The sequence below is a fragment of the Pituophis catenifer genome, unplaced genomic scaffold, assembly GCF_029215685.1.
Source record: "Pituophis catenifer annectens isolate HBS135680 unplaced genomic scaffold, rPitCat1.0.hap2 SCAF_5, whole genome shotgun sequence".
NCBI lineage: Eukaryota > Metazoa > Chordata > Lepidosauria > Squamata > Colubridae > Pituophis > Pituophis catenifer.
Window position 1 is genome coordinate 106,776,595 of NW_027256885.1, and position 21,521 is coordinate 106,798,115.

Sequence of the window (21,521 nt, forward strand, 5' to 3'; positions counted from 1 at the left end):
ACTATTGAAGCATCCTGGTCTTCCGTAACACCTCAGCAGTGCCACAGGCTGATAGCACCCATGCCACGCCGCATTGAGGCAGTAATTGATGCAAAAGGGGCCCAAACCAGGTAGTGAGTACATATGCACGCTTATACTTTTCAGAGGTCCGATATTGTTCTATGTACAATCCTTGTTTTATTGATTTCATGTAATATTCTAATTTTCTGAGATTGTGGATTTGGGGTTTTCATGAGCTGTAAACCATAATCATCAAAAGTATGACAAATCAAGGCTTGAACTATCTCGCTTTGCATATAATGAGTCTATCTCATATATTAGTTTCACCTTTTAAGTTGCATTACTGAAATAAATGAAGTTTTGCACGATATTCTAATTTTTCGAGTTTCACCTGTATATCCAAGTTCGTCTTATACAATTTATTGAAAAAAAATCCTTTTTCCTGGAGCATTTAACCCATTAACATTTACAGATAAGATTGATATTTCCTCTTGTACACCTCTACTTGTATTTAGGCCTTGTTGCCCTCGTTTGTCTGACTTCTTTGTATTCTTTGTGTCCTCCATCATCATCTTTCTCATTATCTACATTCTCTCCTTTCCCATTACCTTTCTCTTTACTTTGAGATTCCCTCTTCTCTGGTGACTGTCCTTTTAGTTCTCCTTCTTCATTTATTTCTCTTTTTTCCACCTCCCCTTCATTACCAAAATTCTGTCTGTAAAACTCTTCTACTTTGTCCACTGTGTCCAGTCTGAACCTTTTTTCACCCGATTCCTAGTGCACACGCCAATAAATCTGCCATCATCTCTGGAAGGTCTTCACTCTTTTCTTCCCTCACGTTTTGGAACCGCAGGAAGTGGTCTGCCTTTTCTGTTTCTAAATGGATAACCGACAGTTCCAGATCTTTATTGGCTTGTATCAGTCTTTCTTCCATGTCTTATACCTCCTAATTACAACCATTTTTCCCTCTTATTCGTACAGTATAGTCCGTAGAAAAAAAATAGAAACTTGATATTATACAAGATATAATATCTATTGTTTCCATGGTTCTGTCTTAATTCTCTATACATTTATCATTCTATATTTTTTAATTTACAATTTTGTAAAGTGTGGTAGTAATATTGCTTACAATACGTATTCTTCTATATAGCTTTATACCTGTATTTATTTCTAGCTTGTTGATTGTCTTTCATCATTAATTTTCTAATCTTTGCATCTATTATCTGTCCAATTGTACCATAGGTCCCATATTAAGTAATACTCTGTTTCTCCTTTGTCTTTAATTTCCATTGTTAACCTGTCCATTTCTGCACATTCTAATATTTTCTTTATTACCATTTCCTCTGTTAGGTATGCTTCTGTTTTTCCAATTTTGTGCATACGTAATTCTAGCCATTGTTATTACATGTAACATTAAATATTGAATTATTTTATTGTATTTCCCCGTTAGTATGCAGAATAGAATAGAATAGAATAGAATAGAATAGAATAGAATAGAATAGAATAGAATAGAATAGAATAGAATAGAATAGAATTTTTTATTGGCCAAGTGTGACTGGACACACAAGGAATTTGTGTTGGTGCATATGCTCTCAGTGTACATAAAAGAAAAGATAGGTTCATCAAGAATCATAAGGTACAACACTTAATGATAGTCATAGGGTACAAATAAGCAATCAGGAAACAATCAATATAAATTGTAAGGATACAAGCAACAAAATTACAGTCATAAGTGGAAGGAGATGTGTGGTGGGAACGATGAAGATGATTAATAGTAGTGCAGACTTAGTAAATAGACAGTGTTGAGGGAATTATTTGTTTAGCAGAGTGATGGCATTCGGGGAAAAACTGTTCTTGTGTCTAGTTGTTCTGGTGTACAGTGCTCTGTAGCATCGTTTTGAGGGCAGGGTGGATAAAAATCAATGATTTTTTTAAAAAAATCAAAAAAATCAGATTTTTTTTATTTAAATCGGATTTTGATTTAAATCGGATTTTTTTAAATAAAATGCTTTTTGAGGAAAATATATTACCATCCAAAGGTTATTCCATCATGAAATAAAGATTAGTTTTTTAATTATGTAGAATAAGGCTGTATATGTTTAATTTTTTTGGTAAATAAATTCCATTAATCCATTCACAATGTCATGCTCTTCCAGAGGTTTTTGTAAGATTATTGGGCAGTTTCTCTGCCTACAAGATATTATCACAGATGCTTGGTTTACTTTTGCAGTTCTCAAAACTGAATTTGACTCAGCAGAGATCACATGCCTCTTCTTCACAGCAAAAATGTTATAACATGAACAGAGTTGAGAAAAAGACCTTAATCCTATTGTTCTACAAACCTATGAATACAGAATCAACCCCTTCAGTGCTAAGTTTCAAGAAGTTCAGTGAATAGAATAGAAACAATATTTTTCTGATTGTTTGGAGTGGAATAGATCTGCACAAGAAGAAAGTGAAACTAAGTGTGAGGAGGAAGGGGCAAGCAGACAAGCAGTACAAAATGAAAGTGAAACTTTCTGAGCACAATACTGCACAGCCACAGACAGACAAGTCTTTGGATCTTTTTGTGTGTATGACCTGAGGTTTATCACATTCTTTCCTTGGAGGAAAAAACCTATAATGGCAGCAGGCCGTAAAAGAGACCCAGTTTGGCAATATTTTAATGAAGTTCCTTTACCTATCGGTAAGGCAGGCATGCGTGCAAACTGCAAACACTGCAACAAAGAAATGCAAGGCCTGGTGGCCCGAATGAGGCAACATCATGAGAAGTGCTGTGATGAAGATGACCAAAGAAACACATTTGAACAGGCAGGATCTTCAGGTTGGTAAACATTTTTATTGAATCATATTTCTAAAGACTGCCTTGAACTGTCATGTTTGAGCAAAATTATATTTCTTACTATTACTGCATGTTACTGTCATTTGGTACAGTTATGAAGAAAAGCAAATATTCCTTTTGGGGCAGTGCTGTGTACAATAAGCAGAAATTGTATAAACAATAAAATAACAGCATTGACTTTTTGTTTAGGGGAATTCATGGATTCTGGAAACTATCCACCTTCAAGATCACCATCCTCCTGTTCTACAGTTTCAGAGTTATCCATCCAGGATAGTGCTTCATTAGCATCATCATCATCATCAGACACCCACAGCCACATATCACTATCACCTAAAAGAAAGAAAAAATCCTTCCCTCCTGGAACCACCATAGATAAGTTTGTGATAAAAACTAGCAGATTAGAAAAAGAGTTAACTGATGAAAAAATTGCCCAGTTTGTTTATGCAACAAACTCTTCTTTCCGTCTGACTGAGAACCCACATTTCATTAATATGGTTCAGTCACTGAGACCAGGATACAGTCCACCCAGCAGAGCAGATGTTGCAGGGAAACTGCTGGATAAAGTGTATGACAGAGAAATGGAGCAATGTGCAACAGCTCTGGAGGGTAGAATTGTTAACCTAAGTATTGCTGGGTGGAGTAATGTCCACAATGATCCTATTGTATGTGCTTGTATAACAACAGAAGAAGGGAAAGTCTTCCTTGCACAAACAATTGATACGTCAGGAAATGCACACACAGCAGAATACTTACAAGAAGTGGCAGTAAAAGCTATAATAACGTGAACAAAAATTCAAATGTCTAGTACGCAGTTTGGTCACAGACAATGCTGCAAATGTATCCAAGATGAGAAGAAATTTAGAAGAGCAGGAAGGGAATACAAAGCTAATAACATATGGTTGCAGTGCTCATTTGCTGCACTTCTTAGCCAAAGACTTAAGTGTTCCAGAAATAAAGACTAATGTTGTTGAAATTGCTAAATACTTCCGTAACAATCATTTTGCTGCAGCAGCTCTGAAAAGGATGGGTGGAACCAAGCTAACGCTCCCACAAGATGTTAGATGGAACTCTGTGGTGGACTGTTTTGAGCAGTATATCAAGTACTGGCCTATTCTGATGACAGTTTGTGAAGAAAATCGAGATAAAATAGATGGCACTGTCACGGCCAAAATCCTCAACATTGGGCTTAAGAGAAATGTTGAACATATGCTGAGCATCCTGAAACCCATCTCTGAAGCTTTAAACAAAATACAGAAAAATAGCTGTTTTATTGCTGATGCTGTTGAAATTTGGAAGGAACTGAGTGAACACTTAAAAACAGAACTACACATGGACAGAATTAAATTACAAGCATTAAAAAAACGAATGGGACAAGTACTGTCTCCAGCTCATTTTTTGGCAAATATTGTCAATATCCAGTATCAGGGTCAAAACTTAAGTGCTGAGGAAGAGGAGTTAGCTATGACATGGGTATCCAGCAATCATCCATCTGTAATGCCAACTATAATAAACCTCAAAGCTAAGGGGGAACCATTCAAGAAATATATGTTTGCTGAAGATATTTTAAAGAAAGTCACACCAGTGAACTGGTGGAAGTCACTTAAGCACTTGGATTTAGAGACTGTTCAAGTAATGATTTCACTTTTAACAGCAGTAGCTTCTTCTGCAGGCGTTGAAAGAATATTCTCTTCCTTTGGACTCATTCATTCTAAATTGAGAAATCGTTTGGGACCCGATAAAGCAGGAAAGCTTGTTTTTCTTTTCCAGATTATGAACAAAGAAGAAGATGAAGATGACGAGTGAGCTACAGAGGACAGTATTTAAGTTTTTCATGTGTAGGCTGGGCTGACAGTCTAAGTTTCTTAAAATATATATATTTTGTTTAGCCAAATTAGTTAACAAACATGGATGTTTGTTTAAGCAAATAACATATGCTGTAATGTTATTGTTTCAGTTGAATAAATCTATTTAAATTGTTATTATTAAGGTAATGATTATTTTTCTCCTTCCTAAGTACAACAGAAAAGTTGTCCAAATATGAATGATTAACCTATTAAACTGGGGATAAAAAAACTAATATGAAAAGTTGTTATTCTAAAAATCTTCATCTACTTGCATATTAAAGTTATACCAGCAAGAATTAGTCTTTATGTAGAAAACCAGGGTGGATAAAAATCAATGATTTTTTTAAAAAAATCAAAAAAATCAGATTTTTTTTATTTAAATTGGATTTTTTTTATTTAAATCGGATTTTTTGATTTAAATCAGAATTTTTTGATTTTTATTGAATTTATTTTAATAAAAAACTTTTGTGGTAAAAATCTATCGTAAGATAGTTTTCTATTTAAGATACATAAATAATTTAGTTTATTCAGCATGAAATGGAGCTTAGTTATGTAGCACAAGGCTGTATATTCTGCAACACTGGGACTATCGGTGAGTCAACAGTGGGTCAAAGGAGTAGCAGAGATGACAGTTGCTCTTTAAAAATTATGATTTAAATCGAGTTGATTTAAATCAAGTCTTTTTACTAGTGATTTAAATCATGATTTAAATCATGATTTAAATCGACTCGATTTAAATCAAATCCACCCTGTAGAAAACTATGATTTAAATCAAGCCTTACTGACTAGTGATTTAAATCGTGATTTAAATTGTGATTTAAATCAGTTTGGTTTAAATCAAATCCACCCTGATTTATACATTTTCAAAACCCTGTAAATTAGAATGTGAGTGAAACCAAATGACATACAGTAGAAAACATCTCAGCATAAAAGAAAAAGAGACTTACCTATCCCAATCATCATCTCCAGTTCTCCTTCTCCAAGACCTTTCTGCACCAGGCTTATGATGATCAAAGTCATCATCTATAAACAGAAGGTATTTAATGATTTGCACAACATGAACCAAATGCTTGGATTCTAAGACAGCAGTACTGATATTCTTTTGAGGAATCATGCTGTGTTTCTGCACATTCCTTCTAGGAGAACAACTTTTTTCAAATTGCTTTTAATCTTTTTTTTAATAGCAAAGTAAGAGATACTGCTGATACTTGTTAAAAAATTAAATTATAGACTGGCATGTGCCACAGAAACAGAATGCACAACAATCTAAGGGAAGACAATAGCAATTATTGTACTCCACTCCCCAGTTAAAACATTTTTGGCTTTTTTTCCTGTGGTACAACAAAGGGCTTTAGGTTTTCTCCCTTACCAATCACAATGGGAAAGAAAATTGAAGTATGCAAATAGATTGATAGTTTATTTCTTCATTTAATAATTTAACTAATAACGTATGATACATGTTGAGGAATTCGCAGAGCAACCCTTGAGTAGGTAGGGTGTGCACATGAAAAGCAATTGAGAGTAGTTAGGAAATAACACTGCCAACACACAGATACACTGAGTTGTGTTTACTTTCAGGAAAATAGTAATAAGGCACAGTCCAAATAACAGTCCAGGTCATACACGTATAAAGCAGTAGATAGTAAAACAATAGTCCAGGGATAATCCAATAACAAAGTCTTCTTACCAGTCGTAGTCATTCACAATAAACAGTTCTTCTGGATTTGCAAACAGTAGCATACAGAGCAAGATCAGCAAAGAGTCAGCAAAAGAGAATCAAAGAGAAACAAACCATGTTTCTAGCTCCCTCTTAAGGACATTGGCTACAGAGCTAACCAATCAGGACACAGTATGATGCAATACAGCAATACAGCAGTCTTAAAGCTATAATGATGGTTTATATATTGCCAACCCAACAAGTTAGGTAATAATCATTTCCTAACAGTACAATTCCCATAAATATCACTTCTGATTGTCCCAAACTGCCTCATGTTGCTACTGGCTGCTCTGCTCAGATGTTAAAATAGGCCTGTTTTCATTGCTTAAAACAAATTGGTTAAATATCTCTAGACTTACAAGTGTTTCTATGGCATCTAATTCTTACAGGACTCTGGCTATCTACCAACTCCATACCAGACCTGACTCTTCATGGGAAATATAAGTAATTTCCTGCCATCTGGATAATCTGACTATAAACCCATCTAATATGGCTAATTATTAAAAACTATATGAACTGTAGTCCAAAACACCCTAGGCTGCCTACCCCGATTTAGGAATAGGCATTCCTTTTTTAAATTCTAATATCTATTGGCAGCTCTGAATTAATTACACAACACTGATGGGCATTCACAACTTAGTGTCAGGTCTGCCATTTTTGACTTGGCACCACGCTGGCATCCTACCATCAAAGACCACGGGGATAGGGCACAGGGGGACATATGGGCAATAAACCTGTGTGGGGATACAATGGGAAATGCGGAGGGGGGATGATAGCTTGACAAAGACCAGGGAACCAGTTTGTGCCAGCACTCAAGGCCACACACCCTGAGAATGGAATGTGGACTTCCCCAAACATCTCAGTGTTTCTCAAAACACCTATGTGGCTCTTCATTGGCTGAAGACAAACTGGTCATGGGGGGGAAGGCCGGGATGAGGGGGGGAAATTTGTAACTTTTCACGCAGGAAACCTAGTTCTAGCCTGACTTTACTGTAGCCAGCAACCTTTAGTAAAAGAACCTATCATTTCACCCAAATTGAGTCGAGTCTTTCTTTCCTAAGGGACTTGACTGGGGCAGGTCTGACACATAGTGCTTCAAGTAGTATTTTCAGGTACATGTATTGTCCAGATGATCATTACTAAAAAGGTTCAACATTTGAATGTTTTTGCCTGTCATTTAGAAATCTGTTTTACACTATAATCCTATATATGGAATCAAATTAAACCTCAGCAAGATGAAGACTTTGTTTATCCAGAAGTTACTTGAATTCAAGTTAATTATTTAGGCCATGACAGAGTTGCAGTTATAACCTCCAGGAAGGAGATACTATAAAATCTGGGGGGGTTTCTGGACTCATGACTCCAACTGGAGAGCTGATGGAAGTCATAGCCAGGAGACCCTTTGCCCCGCAATAGTTTCTGAAACAGGATATTCTGGCAATCACTTATACTACAATTAATTCTATTCTATTCTATTCTATTCTATTCTATTCTATTCTATTCCTATCCATGTGTTCCTTTTATCTCTGCAGCACGTTTTCTGCGAAGAATGCGGTGGCGGTTGATACCCCTAAGCTTATGGTCATGGGGGATTTCAACCTGCCGTCCGTGGGTGAGACGTCAGAGATGGCTCGGGAGTTCATGGCTTCCATGACAGCTATGGACCTGACCCAGTTAATTCATGGCCCTACCCACACAGGGGGAAACACGCTGGATCTGGCTTTTGTCTCTGGACAGTGGTTGAGGGATCTTGATATAGGGGATATAGTTACTGAACCCTTGTCATGGTCAGATCACTCTCTCCTTCGTCTCGACTTTCGAACCGCTGCACCCCGCCGCAGGGAGGCAGAGCCGGTCAGATGGTTCCGCCCCAGGCGCCTGATGGAACCTGACAGATTCCAGACGGAGCTTGGGCCATTTCCTGAGGTTCTGGCACACGCCTCGACTGGAGACCTGGTGGCCGCCTGGGATAGGGCGGCTGCTGGTGCTCTGGATCGGGTCGTGCCTTTGCGGCCTCTGACCCGGCGCCGATCTCAATTGGCTCCTTGGTTTACCGAGGAGCTGAGGGAGTTGAAGCGCCGGAAAAGACGCCTAGAGAGTAGTTGGAGGGCCAGTCTTCTTGAATCTGACCGGACACTAGTAAGATCCCACATTAGGAATTACTTAGTGGCGATAAAAGCAGCGAAATGTAGTTATTTTGCTGCTCTTATTGCGTCATCAGATAATCACCCGGCCGCCCTCTTTAGGGTGACCCGCTCCCTGCTCCACCAGGAAGCGCGGGAGGACCCCTTGGAGGGTAGAGCCGAGGATTTTGTTCAGTATCTGTATGACAAAATCACTCAGATTCGGGAAGATTTGGACTCCGACTGGGTAGTCTCAGGGGGAGAGACAGGGGCAGGTCTTGAGAATGTTATCTGGGATGAGTTTGATCCTGTGACCCCTGAGGACGTGGACAGGATTCTGGGTAGACTGAACGCGACCACTTGTTTATTGGACCCGTGTCCTTCCTGGTTAGTACTGGCTTCCCGGGAAGTGACACGAGGCTGGCTCCAGGGGATTATAAACGCTTCGCTGAGTGAGGGTGACTTTCCCGCCGCCTTGAAAGAGGCGGTGGTGAGGCCTCTCCTCAAGAAGCCTTCCCTGGACCCGGCAATGTTGGTAAATTATCGTCCGGTCTCCAATCTTCGCTTTGTTGCGAAGGTTGTTGAGAGTGTGGTCGCGCAACAGCTCCCCCAGCACCTGGATGAAACGACGTATCTGGATCCGTTCCAGTCGGGCTTCAGGCCCGGGTACAGCACGGAAACGGCATTGGTCGCGTTGGTTGATGATCTCTGGAGGGCTCGGGACAGGGGGTGCTCCTCTGTCCTGGTCCTGTTAGATCTCTCAGCGGCTTTTGATACCATCGACCATGGTATCATGCTGCACCGGTTGGAAGAGTTGGGGGTGGGAGGCACTGTGTTGCGGTGGTTCTCCTCCTTTCTCTCTGACCGGTCGCAGTCTGTGTTGACAGGGGGACAGAGGTCGACCCCGAGGCCCCTCATATGTGGGGTGCCGCAAGGGTCGGTCCTCTCGCCTCTCCTGTTCAACATTTATGTGAAGCCGCTGGGCGATATCATCCGTGGTTTCGGGGTGGAGTACCATCAGTACGCTGACGACACCCAGCTGTACATCTCCACCCCGGATCACCCCAACGATGCCCTTGAAGTGATGTCCCGGTGCCTGGAGGCCGTACAGATCTGGATGGGGAGGAACAGGCCCAGGCTCAACCCATCCAAGACTGAGTGGCTGTGGTTTCCGACGTCCCGATATAGTCAGTTGACGCCATCACTGACTATTGGGGGCGAATCATTGGCCCCCACGGAGAGGGCTCGCAACTTGGGCGTCCTCCTGGATTCACGGCTGTCTTTAGAAGAGCACTTGACGGCCGTGACCGGGAGGATTTTTCATCAGGTTCGCCTGATTCGCCAGTTGCGTCCCTTTCTGGATCGGGACTCTTTACGCACGGTCACTCATGCCCTTGTCACCTCCCGCCTGGACTATTGCAACGCTCTCTACATGGGGCTCCCCTTGAGGAGCACCCGGAGGCTCCAACTGGCGCAGAGTGCGGCCGCGCGGGTGGTAATGGGAGCGACATGGCGTTCCCATGTAACACCTCTCCTGCGCGAGCTGCACTGGCTCCCGGTGGTCTTCCGGGTGCACTTCAAGGTTTTGGTTACCACCTTTAAAGCGCTCCATGGCTTAGGACCCGGGTACTTGCGGGACCGCCTACTACCACCAATAGCCTCCCACCGGCCGGTACGCTCCCATAGAGAGGGGCTCCTCCGGGTGCCGTCAGCCAAACAATGCCGACTGGCGGCCCCCAGGGGGAGAGCCTTCTCTGTGGGGGCACCTACTATCTGGAACGAGCTCCCCCCAGAGATACGGAGGATCCCGGATCTGCGCACCTTCCGCCGCGCCTTAAAGACCTTACTATTTCACCAGGCCGGCCTGGCCTAATTTTCCCCCTCTTTTATAAAAGATTTTTAAAATTTTAAATATCTTTTAGTATTTATATATTCAATTTTAAATTGGTTTTAAAAGTTTGGGGTTTTAAATTTGTCGGGGCCAAAATTATTTAATTTGATTTTATTCTATTTTTTAAATTTTGTATTGTATGTGTTTTTATTGTCTGGCTGTGCACCGCCCTGAGTCCTTCGGGAGTAGGGCGGTATAGAAATCTAATAAATAAATAAATAAATAAATTATTTCCTAAGAAATCTACTCAGAAATTACAACTGACTGCAGCAGCCAAACTGCTGATGGGGCCAATGCCAGATTAAGAAAATGTTTTCCATTTTGCAGGAGCTGCACTGGATATCAGTACAGTTCTGAGTACAATTCTACATGCTGGTCATTGCTTATAAAGCCCTTTATGGTTTGGGGTCTTCAGGGCTGTTTCCAAACTGGAATCGCAAATCCCCCCCCCCCTTGCATTCTATTGAAGAAAGTATGCTGGGGACTAATGAAATCACCTCTTTCCCCCAAAGGCTTAGTTGATGGCAGCACAAAACAAGTTTCTCTTGGAATTCTTTGTTCCTTTCTCTCTGAAATTAAACAGCTCCTTCCTTTATTGGGTTCCAAAAACACTACGAGAACATCATACTTTGGCCTTCAAGGAAAGGTATTAAGAATTTTTACCTATATTGTTGGGTAAATATGATTTACTGTTATAAGCTACCAAAAATCTACTGGAGTGGGTAGCATACAAAATAATGTGAAATAAACATGTTCACAAAATCTAAGTTACACACTGTTCAGGAATAATTAAGGTATTAGGCATCTTAATTTTAAGCATACTAAGGTCACTTCTTGTACTACCCAATACTCATTTTACACACATGGAATGTATGCAATGTCTTCTATATTAACAGTGTATTGGAATATACACGTCACTGATTTACAGATTCATGAAGATTCTTAACAATGCTTCTGTTGCATGGCTTTTACTTTCAAAAAGAGTAACGATGGTAGAAATATGCCAGTTTTCTTTAACCTGATGTCCTCCATGTTTGCTGACCTACAACTCCCATCACTTTTATTAAGAAAATAGAATGAAGAGTTTTTGTTCTCTTATGTTGAAACCACCAAATTTCCCAATAAAGCTGAATATAGCAGACAGTCAACAGGCAAGAGGAAGCTTTGTTTTTAACTACAGAATGTACTTCCTTATGATGGGATGATACCACAAACATGGTCAGTTGAAAAAAAGGCTGGACAAATTCATGGAGAATAAAGCTACTAATGACTATTAGGCCCAAATGTTTTGAAGGCAATATATCTGTAAATATTAGTTGCTGGAGAACATAAACCAAAGAGATTAAATTGTCCTCAAATTCTGCTTGTGGGCATCTCGGACATATCTGGCTAGCCACTGTGGAAAAAACGATGCTGGACCAAATCAACATTTCATCTGATTTACCAGGTACCATTTTAAGTTTTTGTTTTAAATAAGTTTCTAGGTTTAACAATTCAAATTTACTTTAAATAGCTAACTCATATACAAATAGCATGTTGTTTGTGATAAACAATACCATGTTTCATGGAGAACTGCTTTAATTCAAGTGAATTTACAACTATATTAATTGTGTGTATGCTCAGGTCTGCAACAGAGCTCTACCCTATATCCTTTTTTAACACCATTCTACTGGAAAGGAGGCTAAACTGACAGATATACAGGCAATCCAAGATGAGTAAACAAACGTTGCAGCAAATTTTAACTGAGATTCAACCACTATATCATTCTGGCTCTTCCCACATGATCAGCTTTGCTTCTGGATAGACACAAAATGTTTCATTTGAATTATTTTTCACTTTTGTTACAACACAAAATTTTTGGAAGTTTTATATACACTGTAAGTAATGAAATCACACAACTACTAAATTATTTAAACCTTGATACCTGTACAAAAACACTGAATTGCAGCCACTGGGGCCAAACATATCAAAGAAATTCTAATTTACAAAATTGGGCAAAAGAGCAATATCCAACAAAGCATATGAGAAATTCAGACTTAATATGTAACAACCTTTTTTAATCATGATATTTGTAAGTACTTAACTTTAAGACACATGGCAAGGATACACTGCTATATCCAGAACTAAGTCAAGACTAATGTCAGGTTTCGTTGCTATCTTAAATAAACTTCATTCTCAAACGCAAGGTCTCTAATGAATCTTTTTTTTTATTTAAGAATAGGAGAACGACATCCCTGAACTCTTTGTGCAGCCAAAACTGGCCCCTCCTTCCAAACCCCTCCCTTTCCGTTCTTCAACCCCAATGTCTCATTGGCCATCGTGCAGATCCATCTCTTCGTCCCAAGCACTTTCTTTTCACAGGAATTTCCCCCCTCCCTCTGTCACCCAGGTAACGCTATCTAGTAAAGAGCAGGGAACTAGGTAAAAGTTCATCTCAGCATTAAAGCAAAGCTTCTCCCTCTTTCATTCATGTCAGTGCTGGAGGAGAACATAATTTGGAACGCTGACAACTAAGACAGATCAAACATAAGCAGTATGAGCTGAATGAATGTTAAAAGCAAGCAGGAAAACAGCTAGGTTCAACTTACTTCTTTTCAAAATACAAGTTAATGTCATTCAGGATTGGAAAAAAAAACTTTTGCAACAAACAGATTTGTAATTTGAAAGCTTTATACTCCTTTACAAATTAAGGCCCTTTGGAAAAGTAGAATACACACATGGCAACCATCAGAATCAGAATAGAGATGGAAGGAACCTTGGAGGTCTTCTATAGTCCAATCCCCTGCTCAAGCAGGAATCCCTATACCATTTCAGATAGGTGGTTGTCCAGTCTTTTCTTAAAAACCTCCAGCGATGAAGCACCTAAAACAGGGGTGTCAAACACAAGGCCCGTGGGCCGCATCTGGCCCGTGATGTGGTCAGATCCGGCCCGTGTGGCCATCCTGGAAAACTTAAGGGGCTGGCCCGCGTCGCCTCGGCCCGGTCTACCCGCATCGCCTCAGCTCGGTCTACCCAATGTGAACAGGAAACATCAGCCAGCGTAGCTTCGGCCTGGTCTACCCAATGCGAAGAGGAAACATTGGGCCAGCGTGGCTTCGGCCCAGTCAACCCAATATGAAGAGGAAACATCGGCCAGCGTGGCTTTGGCCCGGTCTACCCAATGCGAAGAGGAAACATCGGGCCAGCGTGGCTTCGGCCCGGTCTACCCAGTGCGAAGAGGAAACATGCCAGCAGTTTGGGGAGTGGCGTCAAGCTGGCCATGCCCAGTGAGTGGCGTCAAGCTGGCCACGCCCACCCGGCGCCCCAAGGTCAACCACAGCTCTGATGCGGCCCTCAATTAAATTGAGTTTGACACCCCGACCTACAACTTCTGAAGGCAAGCTGTTCCACTGGTTGATTGTCCTCACTGTTAGGAAGTTTCTCCTTAATTCCAAGTTGCTTCTCTCCTTGATTAGTTTCCATCCATTGTTTCTTGTCTTGTCCTCTGGTGCTTTGGAAAATAAGTTGAGCCCTCTTCTTTGTGGCAACCCCTCAAAAACTGGAATACTGCTATCATGTCACCCCTAGTACTTGTTTTCTCTAGACTGGCCATACCCAATTCCTGCAGCCATTCTTCATGTGTTTTTGTCTCCAGGCCATTAATCATCTTAGCTGCTCTTTTTTCCACTTTATCCAAAGTCTCAACATGTTTTTGTAATATGGTGACCAAAACTGGATGCAGTATTCCAGGTGTGGTCTTACTAAGGCTTTTGAAAGTGGTACTAATACTTCACATGATTTTGATTCTTATCAAAGAACCACCAAGACCACTCCCACCAGCACCGACAGGGCAAGTCAGTAGAATATAAAATGAAAGCAAACCCACTTCTTAGTAGCCCTTACAATATTACCTAGTTTGGGCAATGAAATGTTTGCAAGAAAACAACCAAGCTCAGAGACCACCAAGAACCCCTGATAAAGAGCTTCCTTGGTAGATAAAATCTGTGTGTTGTTGTAGCGGCTACCTCAAAACCTTTTCAGAATTTTATATAAAAATGTTTGCTAACATGAAGCAAGTGATCAAATGAGAGCTATATAAAGTTGTATAAAGATCACAAATCTGTGATTGAAATAATAGCTATAAGACTACATATTTGTTCAAAAGCTGTTAAGTAAAGCAGCTCATGGACATACAGCTAATGTGATAACTGTCATCTCTCTCCTAGCTGTGCTGATAATGGCATAACAACAAACTTTGTAGATCTAAGACTCATCAATGGAATTGTCTTTGATGGTGTCTGTGGGTGGGTTTGGCTATAAACAACTGCAGTATATAGCTGAGAATTTCCTAGATTACTAAACTCAGGTCAAGGGAATTCTGAAGGTGAGGGACTGTGAAAAAAAAAATCAAGATGAATTCCATGATTGGGTTATTGAAGCCCCATGCCTCTTTTATCCCTCCTGTCTGTGGCAGCCCCTCAAATATTGGAACACTGCTATCATGTCTCCCCTGGTCCTTCTCTTCACTAGATTAGCCATGCCCAGTTCCTGCAACCGTTCATCGTATGTTTTAGCCTCCAGTCCCCTAATCATCTTGGCTGGTCTTCTCTGCACTCTTTCTGGAGTCTCAACAGTGTTTCAATAGTGTGGTGCCCAAAACTGGATGCAGTACTCTAGGTGTGGTCTCACTAAGGCTTTATAGAGTGGTATTAGTACCTCACTTGATCTTGATTGTATCCCTGTTAATGCAATTTAGGATTGCATTGGCTTTTTTGGCTGCCGCCACACACTGTTGGCTCATATTTAATTGGTTGTCCACTAAGACTCCAAGATCCCTCTCATAGTTACTGCTATTAAGTCTGGTTTCACCCAGTCTATATGTGTGCTTTTGGTGTTTTTTGCCTAAGTGTAAAACTTTACTTTTCTCTACATTGAATTTCACTTTGTTAGATAGGGACCAGTGTTCAAGTCTGTCAAGATCCATTTGGATCTTGAACCTATCATCTAGGGCAGGGCTGTCAAAGTCCTGGCCCGTGGGCCAGATGCGTCACGTGCTGGCCCCGCCCACACCCAGTTTAGTGAAGGGGGAAAAAGTCCCAATACGTCACGTCATGTTGCCGTGACGACGTGAGTTTGACACCCCTGATCTAGGGTGTTGGCTATTCCTGCCAGCTTAGTATCATCTGCAAATTTGATGAGGTCCCCTTCTATTCCCTCATCTAAGTCATTTATGAAGATATTGAAGAGTACTGGGCCTAAGACGGAACCTTGTGGTACCCTACTGCTTACTTCCCTCCATGTAGATGTAGTACCATTAAGGACTACTCATTGACTACAGTTTGTCAGCCAGTTACAAATCCATCTGATGGTGATGCTATCTATCCCACTTTTTTCTAGCTTACCAAGAAGTAGGTTGTGGTCTACTTTGTCGAATGCCTTGCTGAAGTCTAAGTATATTATGTCCACAGTATTTCGGCGGTCTACTGATTTAGTCACTATGTTGAAAAACGAAATAAGATTGGTTTGGCATGATCTGTTTTTAACACACCCATGCTGACTGCTAGTTATTACTTTACTCGTTTCTAGATGTTGGCAGATCTGTTTTTTTATTATCTTTTCCAGTATCTTCCCGGGTATTGATGTTAGGCTGATTGGTCTGTAGTTTCCTGGGTCTGTTTTTTTTTTCTTCCTTTTTTGAAGATGGGAACCGCATCAGTTCTTTTCCAGTGCTCCAGGATTTTTGAAAGATGTGGTACAGTGGTTCTGAGATAACATCTGCCACCTCCTTCAGAACTCTGGGATGTAATCCATCAGGTCCCAGTGATTTGTATTCATCAAGATCAGACCAATGTTCTCTTACCATTTTTTTTGCTTATTTTAACTTTTATTTCTAGTCTGTCTTTTACAGTTATGTTTTTGGTAGGTTGGTCTAGTTTCTTTTTGCGCGAAGACCGATGCAAAGAATGAGTTAATCAGCTCTGCTTTCTCCCTGCTGCCTGTTACTTCCTTGCCGTCTTCTCTCTTTAGCGGACCAACTGTTTCCTTGACATTTTTTGTGTTATTTATATGTTGAAACTTTTTTTATTATCTTTGACTTTTGTTGCAAATATTTGCTTATTCGGAGCCTTTGGTTTCCTGACTTCATCTTTGCAGATTTGGACTATCTGTTAATATTCTGCCTTAGTTATGTGTCCCTCTTTCCATTTTTTGTACTTGTCCTTTTTGTCTTTCAGTTTATCAGAGAGATCTTTGTGCAACCATGCTTGTTTCTTCTTGGATTTAACAACCAATTTAACACTTAACAACCATCATGATTTACTACAGTAATTCCAGGCTCAGTTACATTAGTAAATTGAGGACTACCTCTACACTGAAATTCTAGATGTGAAGCATCTGTAGCAGACTAGATGGGCTGGCTGTGAAAGAGGGGGGTCAAAAAAGTCATGGTATCAGCCACATCCGCACCATCAAAGCCACCACCTTGATTTTTTTGACCTCTTAACTCAGCCTACAGATTCCCCTGAGCTTAGAGGAAAACCCTTTCAGCAGAATTTTAAATCCTTTCTGTGGTAGTGTTTTTCCATCTCAGCTATTGTAAGATGCATGGACTTTAGTTCCCAGAATTACCCAGCTAGCATGCTGAGTTGAAGTCCATAGATTCTGGCTGGCTAGAGAATTTGGGGAGTTGAAGTCCATGGATGCTGGTTGGGGGATTCTGGGAGTTGAAATCCACCCATCTTAAAGTGGTCAAGATAGAGAAACACTATTCTATGGACTTGGGGAGAAAAGATCAGAAAATGCAGTTAACTCATTAACTGCATTTTCAACTTAACTCAGCCTGCAGATTCCCGAGCTTAGAGGAAAACCCTGAGCTTAGAGGAAAACCCAGACTCGCCAGCCTGGCCTCGCAGCCCCCTTTCACTGGGACCATCCTGCCCCCACGTGGGAAAGCCATGGCCAGCATCAGCATGGCCCCCAGCTGTGCTGCCAATCTCTCCCCCTCCCCTCATCCGTTTCTGAGTGCGGAGGAGGGAATGAGATGGAATGAAACCTTTAGGATCATGCTACTTCTGCCTGCCAGCGTGCAATGGGCGATCGCAGGGGCTGTGAATGGCAGTGGTGTGCGGCTTCTGGCATTGCAGAGGGGCAGAAGCAGAACTGCCCTTTTGGCATCAGGCATAGTCAGTCCAGGCATGGAGGCAACGGAGGGAAGGGTGGGCAAAAAGGGAAGCCACTGCTCCAGTTTTTTTTTTTTTAAGCTGGCAGAGGCCCCTGTGCAGAGGCTTCCCATTTTGACCCCTCCCCCCCGTTGTTTCATCTGCGCATTGAGAGGCAGGGTCTGAGGGAAGTCTTGCCTTAGCACTTGGCCACCAGCAGCCCTGCTGCCCTTTTGCCATCCCCTTGCCCCCTCCTCCTGACCTCTCCTGGTAATCTCCCATCCTATCGCTGAGGATGCTTTGGTTACAAAGCTGGGTCTCCTCTCATAGAGAGGGAGTGGGCCTCCCTCTGACTCACACACTTTGCCCTCCCGTACACACCATGAGCAACCTGGCCAAGGAGAGCAAGCACAGCAGCAGCCTCAAGGAGGAGGTAAGTGCAGCCGGGTGCCCCTTTGGGGAAGCGGGGCTGGGCTGGGCTGTGGGGTCCTGGTGCCCTGGGAGCTCAAGGGCCAGGCTGGGCGCTTGCCCTCCACTGCCCAGGGCTCCGGGCAGCCTACACTGTCAGGGGGTCCTCTGCGTGGCCTGAGAGGGACAGCGAGGCTCCTCTGCTGGACAAGAGTTTGGTGCTCGCCCTGGTCTCGCCTTCCTCCGCTGGAGACAATGGATCCCCCCTACATGAGCGATGTCGAGCTGGCCGTGCCCACCCCAGCCACACACACCCAGCCCAAGGTCAACCACAACCCTGATGCGGCCCTCAATGAAATAGAGTTTTGACACCCCTGCCATAGATTGACTGCCTGGTTTGCAGACTATAGTTTCTGTTCCCCTCAGAATTGAATCTCCTATCACCAATATTTGCCTTTTTTCCCTAGGGAAGTCTGGAATACTTTTCTTCCTATCGTAGGAATGCCGAGTTGTGCCTCTTTTTAAGAAATTTTTGATGAATGCTCTTTTGTGGGTTCTGTATATTTTCTTCCAGGGGGAGGCTGTGAAAGCCATTGTTCAATTCCAGAGGGGCTTCATTGGAGTGGGCTAGGGTAGATAATAGGGGCTTTGCTCTTGGTTGTTGTTTTCTTCTAAAAGTGGCACGTGTCCATCAGTCTTGCTCTTTAGGTACACATGTAGGGACATTTTTTACCAAAGCTGTTTGTTCCCTAATTGTGTTCAATTTAGGTGCATCAGTTTTTTTCTTTATGTTCATATAAGGGGTCATCTTTTTTTTGGAAGCTGTTTGCTCCCTATTGTGTTTTATTTTGGTGTAGTCTTCTTGTTTAGGTTGGGATTTCTCACTTTGCTCATTGAGTTTCAGAGTGGCTAGAGTTGCCTTTAGAGCCTTTACTTTTTCTTCTAGTAATTCAAGAGCCGTGGTGGCGCAGCAGACTAAAGCACTGTTAAGAAAGCCCTACTAAGCTGGTATATACAAAAGTATGAAGGCTATTGCTTAACGCATTGTAAGCCGCCCTGAGTCTCCAGAAAAGGGCGGCATATAAATCGAACCAATAAATAAATAAATAGTTTATATTTGAAACATGGTTTGGGTCTTTTGTGGGCATAAGCTCAAACATATGACACACCTTGCAAGTCACTATATTGTCAGTCTCTATTTCCATAACTTTTTTCTTTGTTTGCTAAAAAATTAAAAATTTCTACAAATTTAAATATTTTCCCTGTTGCGAAGTGTCAGTTTACAATAGTGTACAAGAGTTCTTGGCCTTTTGTTCTCAGTCTTGAATAATTAATCACTATCTTCCCTGTTTTGAACTGTCTCTTTTTCCATGGTTTATTTTTTTTTCTTAGCTCATTAAGAATTTAAAAATTTCTAAACAATTAAAATAACTTTTCAATTTTTAATTGAAAAAAATTAAAAAGTTTAAGATTTTTTAAAAATATTGAAAAAATTAACATTGAAAAAATTGAAAAAAGAATTTAAAAATTAAAAAAATAAAAATTTGAAAAAAAACTTTTTAAAAAAGGAATTCAGAGATTTTAAAAATTTTAAAATTTACACGAGTCCTTGGCCCTTTATGAAGTAATATGCACTTCTTTTTTGTTGGAAATCTCAGACTGTTTTTCTATGATATGCCACGGGTGTCATCACATGACGTTTTTCACACTTGCGAACCTGGGGTGGGCGTGGCCTGCGTGTGACGCATCCAGCCCACGGGCTGCCAGTTTGACACCCCTGCTCTTCTCCCTGCCTTGAAAGTTTATTCCTTTCCTCCCTGTCCACAAGTGTTTTGTACTTATCCTTTTCTTCCCTGCTTTCTTGTCTGGCCACTGCTGGGGTTTTCAGGTATAGCTGATGTGGGCACTCTGCTCTGCTTAACTGATCCGTCGCGCTGCTCTCAGCCACTGCTGGTCCCCTGCGCTGCTCTTAGTCGCAGGTCTGGGCGCTTCACTTCTCTCTCCACCGCTGCCTGCTCAAGACTTGCCATGCTGCTCACAGCCACTGATCTGCCACCACCTAGCTCTGTTTCGCTGCTGCTCAGTGGCCTCCATTTGCACCGCACTGCCTCCACTCAGGTGTCAGGCTGGGCTGCCTCTCGGACTCTTACCTCAGCTGTCTCTCCTTCTCTCAAATGGGTTGCTGAGCCACCTCTCAGTTGGGACAGAGCTGCCTCTCAGCTGGGCTACCTCTCACCTTTTTGTTCTAGGAGTTCAAGTTCTTTTTTTTGTTCCCTCCTGTAGCTAATCTTGATGTTGCCCTCCCCCTTATGCCATATATATTCCTCCTCCTCTGCTCGATATAGTTCAACTGTCCCAGGAATAGAGAAGAGATAAAGCCTTCGTGATCATGAGAAGCAATGGAGAGCCCTACAAGATCTGGGGGGGGGACCAGCACATCTGGTCAAATTGGTGCAATCACTACACAAATCAGGAAGCCACTGAGCGAACACCATATGGAAACACCAATTGGTTTAAGATAGAGAAAAGAGTGTGGTAAGGTTGCATTCTCTCTCCTTTCTTATTCAACCTGTATGCCGAAATGATCATGAGGAAATTAGATCTTGAAGAATAAAAAATCGGGGTAAAGATTGGAGGAAGAAACAGCAACAATCTTCAATGTGCTGAGGGTATCTAATAAAGGCATACGGATGGGTGGGAGGAAAGCAAATCCCTCAAAAGAACAAGGTCAAATGGAAGAAAATAGGAAATAAAACCGGAACACAATAACATGCCCGCCACACTTTATTCTACCTCTGATGTCTTCCCGCTTCCTCTCTCATCGTAGCGCCCTCAAACCCAGGAAACCCTCCCCAGGTGTCCCTCAATCCAACCACCCACCCCCCCTCAGGACAAGCCTAACGCTCCTGTATAGCCCAGTGTGTCTTCTCGCGAGTAAACACACACGCAGCGGCGCAAACAGCAGCATCTCTTCTCCAGTAGCTCACGAGATCAATGAGATCAGTTTCTTCTTCCCACTCACCCTGGGGCGTCCCCCACCCGGTTGGGGCCCGCAGCTTTCCCCGCGCGTCAGCCGCACCCACTTGGTCTTGGGAGTACGAGAAGGAAACCTCCGCACCTGCTCCTCCTCCTCCTAGGGTGGCTGCCATGGCGTCGAATCTTGCCGGGTCGCGGCGTGAAAGCCCGCAACCCTCGTACCTCTCCCAACTGCAGGAGCTACTCTCGTTCAGAACCGACTGCCAGCCGCGAAGGTAAATCTAGCACAACATGGCGGCCGGCTGGTGAAGAGAAAGCAGAGGAGGCGGGTGGGGAGCGCCGCTAGAAGCGCCGCGTTGTAGTCTGGGATACTGGAAGACTGACTGTTCCGCTCCGGTGCGGAAGATGGTGGACTCAGCGGAATGGCCAATCTGCCGCACTGGATACAAGGCGAGGGAGAAGGGGGAGGGCGTTGCGGTGACGCCACGGATTGTAGCATAAACCGAGAAAAGCGAGCCTCTCTTTCCCATGACTTTATGATCATACTGACCAAAAAAAAAACCTGGATTGCCAGGCGCATGCGC

The 21,521-nt window shown here is 42.2% G+C and overlaps 1 protein-coding gene across 1 annotated transcript in view; it reads right to left on the reverse strand.

The window, feature by feature from the left end:
- RBM33 (RNA binding motif protein 33) overlaps positions 1-21,190 on the reverse strand; it is a 324,419-nt gene extending 303,229 nt beyond the window's left edge. The window contains exons 1-2 of the mRNA XM_070944365.1: positions 21,080-21,190; positions 5,634-5,709 (exon numbers count right to left, since the gene is read on the reverse strand). Of these exons, the coding sequence (XP_070800466.1) occupies positions 5,634-5,709; positions 21,080-21,110 (107 nt within the window). The 5' untranslated portion in view covers positions 21,111-21,190. The remainder of the gene's footprint in view (positions 1-5,633; positions 5,710-21,079) is intronic.
- Between the last annotated feature and the right edge of the window lie 331 nt (positions 21,191-21,521).